The sequence below is a fragment of the Pseudorca crassidens genome, chromosome 16 (genome assembly GCF_039906515.1).
Source record: "Pseudorca crassidens isolate mPseCra1 chromosome 16, mPseCra1.hap1, whole genome shotgun sequence".
Classification (NCBI taxonomy): domain Eukaryota; kingdom Metazoa; phylum Chordata; class Mammalia; order Artiodactyla; family Delphinidae; genus Pseudorca; species Pseudorca crassidens.
This window is the reverse complement of record NC_090311.1, coordinates 55,130,450-55,144,719: the sequence shown is the minus strand read 5'-3', so window position 1 is coordinate 55,144,719 and position 14,270 is coordinate 55,130,450. Positions and strand designations below refer to the sequence as shown.

Genomic DNA, 14,270 nt, shown 5'->3' with positions numbered 1-14,270 from the left:
AGGCAGTAAGGTCTTACTCATCTCATATCTTCATGTCTATCATCGGGGCCAGAACACAGTACCTTCCTCACTAAGCATCTACTACAAGAATGATTGATTTGTTTCTCTACTGGAAGGTCTAAGGAGAGGTTGTGGCCTACTAAATTAGCTCTGAAGAAGGTCCAGAATAACAGCCTCATTTCTGAGACTGCTATCCATCTGCCTGTGATACAGCTTTCTAGCTGGCAACTCCATTCTTTTGGTCAGCAAATACTACCTCCGTGTCATGTGCTCTGCAGCAAAATGAGTCCCCGCCCCAGGTCGCTCCCATTCATTGCAATGACCAAAGATTCGCTGAAAGGGGTCATCGTCTCACCTCAGGAGAACTCGAGCTTCGGCCCATGGTGCACGGATCGCCAAAGTTCCCACCACATCCCCCAGGTTCCCACCACATCCCCCCTTCTCCGCCCAAGGAACCACCCCTGGCCTGGGTTCCCCAGGTCGTGAAAGCCCTCTGCCCGATCAATATCCATTAATCTAACCTGATACTCCTGAACTGTGCCCACACCTCCCACTGATTCCTGGCCCTTCCCTTCCAACCGACCTCACCTCTGACCCTTCCCTGACCTCGGACCCCTCTGCCCCTAATTTCTCTGCTCTTCGGGGAGTTTTGCTCCATCTTACATTTTCTTGGCCACATCCGTCTCCCGGAACTGCTCCTTCACCATGGTGACGGCTGCCGGGGCTCCCTCCTCGAGACTCGCTGAGCTAGATTAGAAATACGATGCTCACAGCACCCGCCCGGGACTAATTCTTGACTGGTTGCTAACACATCCCCGGCATTTTTTCGGCCACCGTAGCTCGCCCCACGTGCCCGCCTCCACTTCCGCTACTCGCCGGCGCTTCTGTCTGTTAAGAGAGGCTCCGAACACGCCGCTTTTCGCCTTCTCTCTACACTGCCATCTGGCGGCACCTCCTTGAAACTGTACCGAAACCTTCATGGTATTTTCAAGGTCCGGTTTCCGGTCCATTTCTTCTTGTCACCTGACACCTGCAAAGAAACTACAACCCCCCTGCCTCAAAACTTTTAGAAAACCAGAGAGCCAAAAATTGCATACAATGGAAAATCGTCTTATCAACATCAATACCATCTTAATTAAGAGCCTCTAATTATTTAAGGAAAGGTGGAGGCTAAAATGAACCTGCCTAAGGAACAGAGGACTTCATCTAGATTATCTAGAAAGGAAGTAAACAGGGCAGAAAACACGGCCATGCATACACCTCCAGTTCACAAAGTTATTTTGAAAAAGAAGAAGAATTAAACTTATATTATTGATTACAAAAACAGAAGATGAAAATCTGTGGGTTTAGTGTGAAAAGTGAGCCATGCTGAGCTAGGGAAACAAGATGAAGGGAGAATAGGAAGCGATTATTCATGTACTGAGGAAATAAATTTCTTTTCTCACACCTCACACCCTGTGGGAGGTGATCCTAGTGTGACATCTTAGCGCATGATACTAGAGAGAAAACCATTCCACCATAGGACTCAGGGCTACAGAACCTGAAACTTACTTCTTTACTATTTGTGAGAAACTCTAAACAGAAACCAATAAAGTGGTTCAACACTTTTGAATTTTAAGGGATGCTGTCTTCAAACTTTATGGATCCCCACTAGTAAAACATGTCACAGACAGAAAGCAAAGCAAACCAGATTTTCCTATTTCAGCAGTTAATATATCTTTGAAGATTTGGTGAGTGATTTTCATTATCTAGAAGTTAAAAACAAAGATTCTGGAACCACAGTATCCATGGGTGTTTAGGCACTACTGCTTAAAAGTTGAGCGACCTTGGGAAAGTTCCTTAACCTCGTGCTGTCATAGTTTCCCCATCTATAAAAGGGATAAGTAATATGTACCCTAATTCTTAGAGTTGGTGGGAAGGTTAAATGGCAAAATAAGGGTAAAAGTACTCAGAAAGTAACAGACACATAGCAGCGCTCTCAAAAGCCTGCAACCTGATTTGTCGGTCTCTGAACCTGCATGCTTATGTTCTTTATTGTTACACGTATGTCTCACTGTAAACTAACAAATTTCTCTATCAAGCAGATACTTATTAAAAGCTCACTTTTGTGGGGATTAAGATTTTTCAGAAAAAGACAAATTAAAGAATTTTTTATTTTTAATTAGAAAATCAGATTCTCTAAGCTCAGAAAAAATAAATTAATTAAATAGCAATAAATTAAAACGGTCAGTTTTGCGTACTTGAAATAAAAGTTTGAGTCCGGGTTTCTGCAGTTTCCCTAGCAGTAAAATGAGGAGGCTGGTCGAGAGGACCTCCAAGGATGCCTTCGAGCTTTACCAACCTCTAACGCGGTTGGAAGGGAATTAACTTTAATCCGGTTTACCGGAATTTTAAGTAGAGACAGTTCAAGATAACGAATTGAAGTGGAACACGTGCTTGCGTAAACCTGGTCGGCCCAAACTGTTCCCCCTCCGGATTGGCCGTTCACGTTCCGGGGGTGTGGCGAAAGAGCGAAGAAAGCAGGTCTTATACACTTTCAATCAGGCATTAGCGCGGTCGGCCTCGTGGTCTGGCCACGCCCCCACGCCGGCGTCTCCCGGGGTCCTTCCGTGAGCGTTGATATGATTGGCCGGCGGAAAATAGTTCTCTTTTCCTTCCTGGCTGCTTGAAGATCAGCCGCCATTATGGTGAGTCTTTGCGGATCCAGGGATCATCCAACGCATATCTGGGCCATCCTCCGTCCCCTGGTCCCGCCGTTAGCACTACGGCCGCCCGAAGCCCGATTGCTCTTCCCTGGCTGTGTCTGACGGAGGCCGGTTGCCGAGGGCCGGGGAGCCGCCGGCGGGGAGTCCGGGCTGCGCTGTCGACCCAGACATGCCGGGCTTCGGAGTCCTCGGAATGGGGACTGCGGGAGCGGCTGCTGCGTTTGTCGGCTTCGTGGAGTCTAGTGGGTGGGGTGGGGTGGGGTAGGGTGAGGAGAGACACATCGCACTTGAACGCTTAATTTGGGGTAGGCGGTTCGCCGGTGAAGGCAGCCCAGGAGGAGAAGAGGGTGTCGGCAGCGCCCGGGCGTGTTGCGACGACTGAAACCGTTCCCACGTGTAAGCTAGAATATTGTCAGCGGAATGGATTCTCTTGTTTCACAGGGGGGAAACAGGCCCCGGGAAGAGGAGCCACGTTAAGGCTTGCCATGTCATGATTAGCTCATTAGAAGGTTCACCTGTTTTTAACCCTACTCTATCTGCGAGCTGTTTTTCCCTTGACCCTTACTTTCAAGAATCGAATATTGTTGAAGTGAACTTAGTGTGGTATGGTTTTTCAGACTGCAGTCGAAAATTAGTCAATCTACTATGAGAGCTCTTCTTTTTGGTGAATTATTTTAGTGTAAGCACGCTGAATGCCCACATTCCTTGGTAGTCACTCATAGTGTAAAAGAGCAACGGGGCCATTCAGAAGGGGGTACAGTTTTTTTGGTGGGGTGTAGCGTTGGTCATTCAAGAAGGGTAGTTTACAAGGAGGTGGTGCAATGCTTGTCACATCTGTGCAGGATGCAATAAATAGGGTGCCGGGACAATAACATTTATAGAGTCACAGCTTTACTCCAGAGAAGTAGGCTTTAACTGGGGGTGATTTTTTGCCTCTGAGGGGACAGTTGACAAAATCTGGATACATTCTTGGTCACAACTGGGAAGCGCAGGTGCTACTGGCATCAAGTGGTTAGAGGTCAAAGATGCTGCTCCACAGTCTAAAATGCACTGGACAGTGCCCCCCTCTGGACCAAAATACCAGAGGTTTGAGAAACCTTGCTGCAGAGTGATTTCTGTAATGAAGTGAAGTAAGGCGTTTCCAGACTTAAAATCTTGACAGATTCAGAATGTGGCTGTTGAGTGTTTTCTTGATGCTGTTTTTGTGATGGGGTGACCTGTGAGTTAGGCACTGTGCTAAGTGGGTTAGGAGATGGGAATTTGTGCATTTTTTTTCTTTTATTGAAGCTTTTTTGCCACTAACCCATGTGACTCCTGAATATTTGAAATGTGGTTCCTGCAGCTGAGGAATTGCGTTTTAAATGTTGTTTATTTTTAATTAATTATCCACAGATGGATAGCCACAGGGTCTACTGATTTGGACATTGCAGTTCTAGCTCTTGGAAAATCACAGCGGGTCAAGAAAAGGTTGAATAGTTTTATTAATGAGCGTTGTTATGTTTTCAGAACGACACGGTAACTATCCGCACAAGGAAGTTCATGACCAACCGACTACTTCAGCGGAAACAAATGGTAAGGAAGGGTACGTCAAAAGTTGGTTGTTATTCAGTTTTGAAGATGTATTTCATTATAATAAACACTAAACTTGGTGATCTTTTTAGGTCATCGATGTCCTTCATCCTGGGAAGGCAACAGTACCTAAGACAGAAATTCGGGAAAAACTAGCCAAAATGTACAAGACCACACCAGATGTCATCTTTGTGTTCGGATTCCGAACCCATTTTGGTGGTGGCAAGACAACTGGCTTTGGCATGATTTACGATTCCTTGGATTACGCAAAGAAGAATGAGCCCAAACACAGGCTTGCAAGAGTAGGTGTCCTATCTGTTCAACAGCTGCTAAAGACATTTTTTCAGTAACATTGTGTTGTGCGTGCAGTGGAGTGAGCAAAAGCAAGCAGTCTGCAGGGGGACAACATACTAAAGAACTCTTAAGGGGTTGAGAGAAAAGGTTCTTTGATAAAATGCACAGATAGTTCTGAACAGGAGTTCAGAATGGGGTCTGCAGGATTTGAGGAGGTGACATTTGAGCTGGGTCTAGAAGAGCAGGTAAAGCAGTGCTCCTAGAGGTAGGAACTGGAAGTAGGTAGGGGGATGAGTTTAGACAGGTAGGTTGGCACCAAATTAAGTGAAATCTTTATTCCCAAACATCTGAGTTTGGGCTTAACTTCCATAGGTTGCCAGGAACCATGAAAGCTTTTGGATCACTTCTTGAGTACCAAGCACTACACAATGACCTACAGTTAACCGTTGAACAACACGGGTTAGAATTATGAAGGTCCACTTACGCGCAGATTTTTTTCAGTAGTAAAATCTGTATTACAGCGATCCGAGGTTGGTTGACTGCACAGATGCGAAGGGAAGTGTGGATGTGGAGGGCCAGCTGTAAGGTATAATCAGATATTCAACTGTGTTGAGGGTTGGCACCCATATTTGTGCAGTTGTTCAGGGCTCAACTGTACAGCAGTAGACTGGGCAAACTCCCTAGCTTATATACTAAATTGTGAATGAGCAAATGAATTGTTACTTTGAAATAGTTCTTGTGTCTGCCCCCTTTTAACTTTTATTCCTCCTTGCTATTAGGTAAAATCTTTCCATTGAATAGGTATGTGGTAGATAGATGCTGCACTCTTTTTTTTTTTTTTTTTTTTTTTGCGGTACACGGGCCTCTCACTGTTGTGGCCTCTCCTGTTGTGGAGCACAGGCTCCGGACATGCAGGCTCAGCGGCCATGGCTCATGGGCCCAGCCGCTCCGCGGCATGTGGGAGCTTCCCAGACCGGGGCATGAGCCTGTGTCCCCTGCATCGGCAGGCGGACTCTCAAACACTGCGCCACCAGGGAAGCCCTGCACTCTTTTAATTGGGTGGTCTGGGAGACCTGGCTGAGGTGAAGTGAAGCCGAGTTCCTTGTAAAGATAGGGGAGCATTCCTGTAGGCAGTAGGAAGAGCAAATGCAGAAGTGGGCAGAGTGAAGATGAGTAGCTGGATGCTGTCTCCGTGGGGGGTGTAGAGTTCTTGGGAAAGATTCCTCTGTCAGCTATGAGTAGGAAACAGGGAGTTGAAATGGAAGAGACCCTGAAAATGTGGAGACCTAGCGAACTGTAGGCTCCGAACCATAACAGCATGCACGGAGCGTTGAGTGCACACTTCTCCCGTGCTGTTTTCTGTTCGTGCTATCTCAATTTAATGACCGTTTCTGTTTTAGCACAAACAAGTATTGTTAAATGTACTTTGAAGAGTGTTGACTTCTGAAGCTGTATTTCTTGAGCTCCAGCCTGGTCACTTTCCCTACCGGATTAGTATGTAACGACGTTGATGTTTGCAAGTCACCTGTGTGTATACGTATATATATTCCTTTCTTTTTCAGCATGGCCTGTACGAGAAGAAAAAGACCTCGAGAAAACAGCGAAAGGAACGCAAGAACAGAATGAAGAAAGTCAGGGGGACTGCAAAGGCCAATGTTGGTGCTGGCAAAAAGGTATAGTTTATCAAGGGAAATACAGAAATGTCAATTCCAGGTTTTTAGTTTGTAGAAAGGTGGGGTTTTGTTTTCTTAATAACCTTTCTTAATGTTTCTTCTTTTCCGACTTCTTCTGGATTACAGAAGGTAACCTGTTTTGAGAAGCCACGTAATGTAGTATCTTAACACCTCAGTAGAGTAGCTTTGCCCACCCCTTGTTAGCTCGCAGATTAGCACAACATGGGGCCACATCGGTTCGGTGATCGGTAGAGTGATCCTGGTGGGTGCCTTGCAAGTCCTATCAGGAAAGTTTTCATTTTACTGCTAATTAGAAAGATTGTTAAAGGGGGAGCAGATCTAGTTTCCCAAGACTTATTTTCTTAAAATTGACAACTGATTGAAGAAGCAGCTGAATCAATGTGGCCCATGTTTTCCTGGCATGCTGGAGAGGTAGCACAGTTCTCCATTGCTTTCCTCTCCAGTTAGTCAGGACTTAAGTGATTTTAATGATGAGCTTTTTACCAGCTTTGCTAGCTAATTGTAAGTAGTTGAATGGAATTAAGGTGTTGGGTTGTTAAATTAACAAATAATCAAGTGTTCTGTGAACTTTTTTTTTTTTTTTTTTTGCCTTTTTCCTCTACTTTCTTGGAATTCTTGTTCATCAGAAATGAAGTGTCTAGCAGGTACTGAGATTGTGAGCACGGTGTGGGGATGCATCACCTTCACTAAGTTTGCTTTGATGCTTTGCATGTTGGCTTTCGGAAGAGAGTTTTGTAGTATAGTCTATTATAACACCACTGCTGCGGTTTAAAGTAGTATATTATGGGCAAAGGAGAAAAACTTTAAATGACGTTTATTTTGGAAACTCAAAAATGCATGTTAAGTTGTGAAGTGCCCCAGTGGAGGAAGGTAGCCGCTTTTAACTGGCACTTGGGAAATGCTGTGTTCCAGAGTACCACCTACCCAGGAAATGGCTTTACTTAACACAGGGCTTGGGAAGGATTCACTCATCCAGTCATGAGCAGTCTTTCCCTTGGGGACTCTGGAGATTGGTTGATTCTCTGGCAGCTTTGGTGATAAACTGGTCCGGAAAATCTGGCAAAGCCTCTGTCCCGGGAGCACACACCGAAAGCTGCCTTTTACTGTCTCCTTTACTGTCCCATTGCTTTTTATTAGTTGATCTCCAGCTTTCCACCTGATGCCCTTTTTTTTATTGGAAAATTTCCAAGATAATTGAATATTCACATCAAAGCCTTTGATAAATACGCTTTTCCCACAGGTACTTAAATACTTTTGCACATCTGAGCAGCCTAAAGCAGTAACGTGTAAAGTGGGCTGAGAGTGGGTTGGGACTAGTAAGGTTTTGAAACAGTGGTGGTCACCGCTCGACATGCTTCCTCTCACCGACATGCTTCCTCTCACCGACATGCTTCCTCTCACCGTGACTCCCCGCCAGACCAGGCCGTAAACGGTGGTGTGCCTGCTCTGGGCTGTAATCCCATTGACTTCTGGGTGCCATGGCGTTGTAATGGACTGCCAGAGGAACTGCTTGCTGCTTAGTTAGAATAACTGCTCCCTCTGTGAGGCTTAGTATACTTGTTGACAGAAGTTCCAGAAGTTGAAAAACAGTCAATATTTGTGTTCTGATCTAGATCTGAAGAACTTTTTTACACATTGTTTTCTTCATTCAGCCTTTGAGTTACGTGTGTTAGTGCTCAGCGGCGACGTGCAGAGTTTAGCCCTGTGGGGACCTGAGCTATCACTATTCCTGCTTCAGGTTGCACTAGTGCATTTCACCAGCACTGCTCTGAAAAGCGGCTGGAAAAGGAATGCATAAATGAGCACGTGTATTCTTTGGCTCAAATAAAAAAAGGCATAGTAATGTCCTTTGAACTTAGATGTTGGAATCCAGATGTTGGAGTTGCACCTTTCGGGTATAATAGAGTTGTTTTAAATTACGGAGTAGTCTCATGTTTGAAGAGCAATTGAAATTTTTTTACATCAGCTGAGTTCTGCCTTTTTAAATACTAATTCACACTACTCGTGTTGATTGTGAATGGTGGCTTTTAAAGTACTGAACTGAGACAGGTTTTAAAAGACTTGCTTGATCATTTAGAGCTCTCCCCTTGTGGTTAAATTAGACTTCAGTCTGCGATGATTCTCAGGTCTGTTGATGGTGCTAGCGTGCCCAGCACGGTGTTGCTGAGCAAAGCAGAGGCGCCTTCATGTGTAAGTAGGCAGTGGCAGCCTACGAACCATAGTAATCAGGCAGGCTGTTCTCAAAATTGGGTGGAATAAAATCAGTGAGTGTGTCTAGGGAGTGCTCTTTATACAATTGCAAAGAACAAAATAGTCATTAAGGTATCTGATTGCATGCAGATTATTTAGGAGTTTGAAAAGGGACTATTAATGAAATGTTTCTTTTCCCTCTTCCCTCCTTTCCCCCTTCCCTGCCACTGATTCAGTGAGCTGGAGATTGGACAACAGGTATAATTCAAGCTTTTCGTTTAGATTGCTAGACTCCTTGGTTGACAGTCATTAAAAATAGAGCATGTGAAATGATTTAGAAGTATATTTACAAATGCTCTCAAGAGTTGTGCCCCTTAAAAACTAGCAGTGGCAAGGTTTTGTTGTCAAAACTTGTTTTTTGTCTCATCCCTAACTTGAATGTTTGTGAGTTTTATATCTTGATGCTTACATTGTTTTAAGATCACACAAACTTAATATGGTCTAGGTTACTAATGTTCGTTCTGCATGAGTGTCATTAATTTTGGGGTTTGTTGAAGACTTTGAACTTTAATTTTTAAAGGCAGTTGCTAACTAAATTTTTCTTTTTCTTTAATTCACAGAAGGAATAAAGACTCTGCAGTGACTGTGTCTGTGGTGATTGTGCAGATTTTTCATGAGAGAGTTAATAAACTAAGACTTTTTACATATCTGGTTGTTTGGAATATATTTGAAGTTTACTGGGAGTGCTGTAAAATTGGTTTGCTGTTTAACAGATTTAGAGTGCTGCCCAAGTTCACATGTTCCATTAAGCATTCAGTGAAAACTTGCTATGTTGGGGTGGTGTTTGTCCTTCCCTTTAATGGCACAAAGATGTCAGGGTGTAGAGTATTGGCAGCGTGGGAGCATGTAGGGCCAGTCTGGTGTGCTCATGTTAATACTTGGTATTATAGTTGGTCAGTCTCTGAAAGAGACTCTTGAAACCTGAATTCCTTTTTGGTTTTACTAGAACCCCACTTAGTCTTTGTTACGGAAAAAAAATTTGCTGGCCTTGATAGAAATTAAGTTACTAGATTACATTCTCATCATTTATCCTGAAGTAAACAGCGTCTGTCAAAATTGTTATTTGTCTGTTGCGGGCTTGTGCTTATGTGATAAATGAGTGGTTTATTGTGGGTGGGGAATTTGAAAAAGGCTCTAGAGTGGTGAATATTTGTGTGTAATGTGTAATTGCTTGGTAAATCTGATTGTGCGTGGGTTTTATGAAGCATTGAGGGTTATCTAGTGCTACTTTTTCTTTGCCAGATGCTTATTCTCACACTGGCTTTTTTAGGCGTCAAGGTTGAGAACCTGAAATGTGGGTTATTGGTCAGTTGTGTGGGGTTGGGGGATTTGAGGAGGGGGTTGTTTGAAGGTTGCTGGGGGGTTGGGGTGCCATTTGAGAGGATAAGAAACATGAGTAGGAGAGCTTGGGTGTTTGGGAGGGGACAGAAGAGGCATTAATGGTTCATGGGTTTTGGATGTCATTCTTCCCTGAGGTTGGTGTGTGATTGGTTTCTATCTTAAGTGGGTCCATGTAGGAGTCAGGCTTATAAATGCTATTAAGAACTGTGTCAGTGGATGGAAAGCTTCAGAGAAAACTCAGGAAGCAGTAGAGGACTGCTTAGCTGGTTGGGTTGAAAGGGGAACCAGGAAAAAGCAAGAATCATGATAGCAGAAGGCATGTGAGGGTTGCAGAAAGGAGTGGTTGGATATTTTGCAGAGAGCATGGTGAGAGGCCTTGACTTGAAGAAGGAGCTATAGCCTGGGAGGGCAGGGATGTGACCAGGTAAGTGAGGGGCCTGAACCTGCTGGCCCAGGGTGCAGAGGGCGGGGTGGGTGTAGTTCCGTTTGTGGCTCTGCTGAGGCTGCATACTTGGGTTTGTGGAAACCATGGCCTTGTGGGTTCCCTTGCTAGGGAATCTGCTTTGTGCTCCCTTAATAGGACCAGGAAATAAGATTAGATGGTCTACTTGTATAGGAAGAGTTTGGAGGAGTGGGGGATTTAGGTCTGCACGCTTCTGTTTCCACCAAAATGGCTAATGGGTGGTGTGGAATCCCTAAGGGATTTGAGGCGAGTGGCATTTTTAAATGAGCAGTGTGTGGAGGCCAGAGATCATCCATGCCTGGTGGAGATGCAGTTCCCCAGGACTGATCTAGCCTGTGCAGGTGCAGAGATGGGCTGGTGAGCAGCATGTAGGGGCAAGAAGCAGAAGATGCTGGGAGAGGTTATATTTGGGATGGCTCAGGACAGGACAGGAGATGAAGCCGAGAAATGGTGGGCGGGGGTGGGGGGTGACCCCAGGGGCCTGTAGTCACAAAGTTCAGGAGCAGGGCTAAAAGAAGCAATGGAGCAAGAACAGAAGGGTAGGAGGTGGTTTTCAGAGTGAGGTACTAGGTGTTGGTGTGAAGACGGGGCACAGCTGCAGGGAGCCTGATGAGGTGAAGTTTGGCAACCAAGTCACAAGGTCCGTAAGCTTTTCCATTGGGATATGCTCGGGGAGGGCAAAGTTTGCAGTCATTCAGCCAGTAGTCTCTTTGAAGGGAATCGTGATTAACTCTGGTTGAGCCTGTTTTTCTAGGGGAACTGCCTGGGCTAGGATATTACAAACGTCACGAACTGGCAGTCTTGTCAGTAAGCTTTGTTGGACAAGCAAAGCATTTCAAAATAGGACAAACCGTACATGAAGATCCAGATTCCTAGCATCTTGAGTTATCAGAAGAATCAACAGCAGGCCCACCTTCCTGCATGGTGACAGTTGGCAAGGTTAGAGGGTGGGCTGTGTGCCTCAGGGTAGGTGTTTGTTCTGTCATCCCCCGTGGCCTCTGCTCCTGCAAGCTAGCCTGCACCCTTGTCCACCTGCCCTCTGGTCTTGTGTCCCCTCTGCATGCCGCTTAACTTCCATCTAGTCCAGCTGGGTGTCTGGGCAAGTTGCGTGGTCCCCTGATGGGGTTAACTTCTCTTTAAATTGGGGCCCCCAAGGGTACTTTCTCTGCTGACCTGACGCAAGGCTATTTTGAGTCTCAGATGATAAAGCATCTGTGAGAATAGTTTGGAAACTGAAGTGCTGAGCAACTGTGTGACGGGAAGCAAGGACTAGCGTTCAGTTGTGCACAGTTGTGCTGTGGAACTCTAGGATTGGAGATTCAGCACTTTGTCGGCCCTGACATTAACCAGACCATACTGCTGTCAACAGGCTTTGAAAGAGCCTCCGTGGAAATGCAAAGTTGACTTTACTCATCAACAGTCAGGGAGGGCACATCCCTTCCCTCAACTTGGCACTTGTGAGAGGCTGTTGCTTCATGAGGGTAGCAAGGAAGAGTCTGGCGAGAAGTTTAGAACTGCACCCCTTTGTTCCACTTGTAGCTGCATGTGCCCAGGTAGCCAGCGTTTAACTGCTCTGTTCTCTTCCCTCCAAAGAAGAGGTTGAATGGCAATTTGATTATTCTGGGCTCTCCTTAAAGGTAGCATCTTGACAAATACACCATACTCTTGTAGCTGAGGTAGTTACTGTATAAACAATTACTTCCTTTAATCTGTACAATAATCCTAAGAGGCAGGTCTCATTGGACCCATGTTGGAGAGGGTTTAGAGCAGTTAAGCAACTAAGTAGTGGGGTGGGATTAGAATGCAGTTGTCTGACTGCAGTCTTTGTTGTACATTTACCCATTGTTAAATGTTAATTGAGCAACTTTCTTCCACAGGGTGTATAATGGTGTGCAAGACTATACCTACTATGTACTGTATTTGTCTAACTCCTTGTAGTTAGGGTGCCTGTTGCCAGTAGTGTTACTGAACCAAGTCATAGATGACCATCTGAATTCCCCATTTACTGAACCTGCTGTGCGCACTAGTCCCTGTTCTGGTAGCTCGGGAGATGGGTGAAGAAGCTGTCCCTGCCCCCAGTGCTCAGAGGGGCTTAAGCACCTTGTCCGGGGTCTCATGGCCTGGTTTCTGCTCCTTACCATGAAGCAGCAGACTGTAATTATGTTAAGTTAGGTGGTGGGAATCCAGAGGTGAGAAAGTCTTCCAAGAGTAACACTAACTGGGGTAAAATGTGATCTGATCTGGGCACACGGGAGCAGGTGTCTCACTGGGGCTATGAAAGTAGAGAAGGATCACATGGAGATGCACCAGTCATCCTGCAGGGGAAGAGTGGAGATGAGGTGGGAGAGTGTGGGAGCAGAGTGCAGGTAGGCTTTGTCATCCTCAGTGAGGTGCAAGGCGCTGTGGTGACTGGTGGCTTCCAGCAGAGTGTTGCCCAAAGCATTTCTGGTAAGAGAAATTCTATTTCAAAAATAGACTTCAGGTTGGCTGCAAGAGCACAGAGGTGTGACGATTGATTGATTGATTGATTTTTTAACATCTTTATTGGAGTATAATTGCTTTACAATGGTGTGTTAGTTTCTGCTGTATAACAAAGTGAATCAGCTATATGTATACATATATCCCCATATCCCCTCCCTCTCGCGTCTCCCTTCCACCCTCCCTATCCCACCCCCAGGTGGTCGCAAAGCACCGAGCTGATCTCGCTGTGCGATACAGCTGCTTCTCACTAGCTATCGATTTTACATTTGGTAGTGTATATATGTCCATGCCACTCTCTCACTTCGTCCCAGCTTACCCTTCCCCCTCCATGTGTCCTCAAGTCCAATTCTCTGTGTCTTTATTCCTCTCCTGCCCCTAGGTTCTTCAGAACCTTTTTTTCTTTTCTTTAAGATTCCATATACATGTGTTAGCATACGGTGTTTGTTTTTCTCTTTCTGACTTACTTCACTCTGTATGACAGACTCTAGGTCCATCCACCTCACTACAAATAACTCAATTTTGTTTCTTTTTATGGCTGAGTAATATTCCATTGTATATATGTGCCACATCTTCTTTATCCATTCATCTGTCGATGGACACTTAGGTTGCTTCTATGTCTTGGCTATTGTAAATAGAGCTGCAGTGAACATTGTGGTACATGACTTTTTTTTTTTTTTGCAGTATGTGGGCCTCTCACTGTTGGGGCCTCTCCCATTCTGGAGTACAGGCTCCGGACGCGCAGGCTCAGTGGCCATGGCTCACGGGCCCAGCCGCTCCGCGGCATGTGGGATCTTCCCGGACTGGGGCACGAACCCGTGTCCCCTGCATCGGCAGGCTTACCCTCAACCACTGCGCCACCACGGGAGCCCCTATGACTCGTTACGGTTTTCTCAGGGTGTATGCCCAGTAGTGGGATTTCTGGGTCATATGGTAGTTCTATTTTCAGTTTTATAACGAACCTCCATACTGTTCTCCACAGTGGCTGTATCAATTTACATTTCCACCAACAGTGCAAGAGGGTTCCCTTTTCTCCACACCCTCTCCAGCACTTATTGTTTGTAGATTTTTTTTTTTTAAATAATATTATTTGGGATCTCGGAATTCTTACTGAAATACAGAACTGTACTTCTTTTTAACAGGACACAGAAAGAATGAGGGATAATCTGTAACTTTGAGGACTAAATTGTTTCAGATTTTCCTAAAGATTATAAGAAAAAGTATTAATCATATCATTGGTTCCAACCGGTGTGAGGTGATCCTCATTGTAGTTTTTTTTTTTAATTATTTATTTTTGGCTGCATTGGTTCTTCATTACTGCATGTGGGCTTTCTCTAGTTGAAATGAGTGGGGGCTACTCTCGTGGTGTATGGTCTTCCCATTGCGGTGGCTTCTCTTGTTATGGAGCACGGGCTCTAGGTGCGTGGGCTTTGGTAGTTGTGGCGTGTGGGCTCAGTAGTTGTGGCTTGCAGGCTC

At 45.2% G+C, this 14,270-nt stretch overlaps 2 protein-coding genes across 6 annotated transcripts in view; one reads left to right on the top strand and one right to left on the bottom strand.

Annotated features, from left to right (window-relative positions):
• Nucleotides 1-886, bottom strand: part of POLR3A (RNA polymerase III subunit A) — a 51,551-nt gene extending 50,665 nt beyond the window's left edge. For both annotated transcript variants that reach the window (XM_067710397.1, XM_067710398.1), the window contains exon 1: nt 664-886. In XM_067710397.1, the coding sequence (XP_067566498.1) occupies nt 664-707 (44 nt within the window). In that variant the 5' untranslated portion in view covers nt 708-886. The remainder of the gene's footprint in view (nt 1-663) is intronic.
• Nucleotides 887-2,595: 1,709 nt separating this feature from the next.
• Nucleotides 2,596-14,270, top strand: part of RPS24 (ribosomal protein S24) — a 270,374-nt gene continuing 258,699 nt past the window's right edge. The window contains exons 1-7 of one of the 4 annotated variants that reach the window (XM_067710394.1): nt 2,596-2,687; nt 4,212-4,277; nt 4,367-4,576; nt 6,131-6,241; nt 6,889-6,906; nt 8,689-8,710; nt 9,073-9,159. In XM_067710394.1, coding sequence (XP_067566495.1) covers nt 2,685-2,687; nt 4,212-4,277; nt 4,367-4,576; nt 6,131-6,241; nt 6,889-6,894 — 396 coding nt within the window. In that variant the 5' untranslated portion in view covers nt 2,596-2,684 and the 3' untranslated portion in view covers nt 6,895-6,906; nt 8,689-8,710; nt 9,073-9,159. Of the gene's footprint in view, nt 2,688-4,211; nt 4,278-4,366; nt 4,577-6,130; nt 6,242-6,888; nt 6,907-8,688; nt 8,711-9,072; nt 9,160-14,270 lie in introns of those variants that run through there. The other 3 variants (XM_067710396.1, XM_067710393.1, XM_067710395.1) reach the window with 3 other exon arrangements.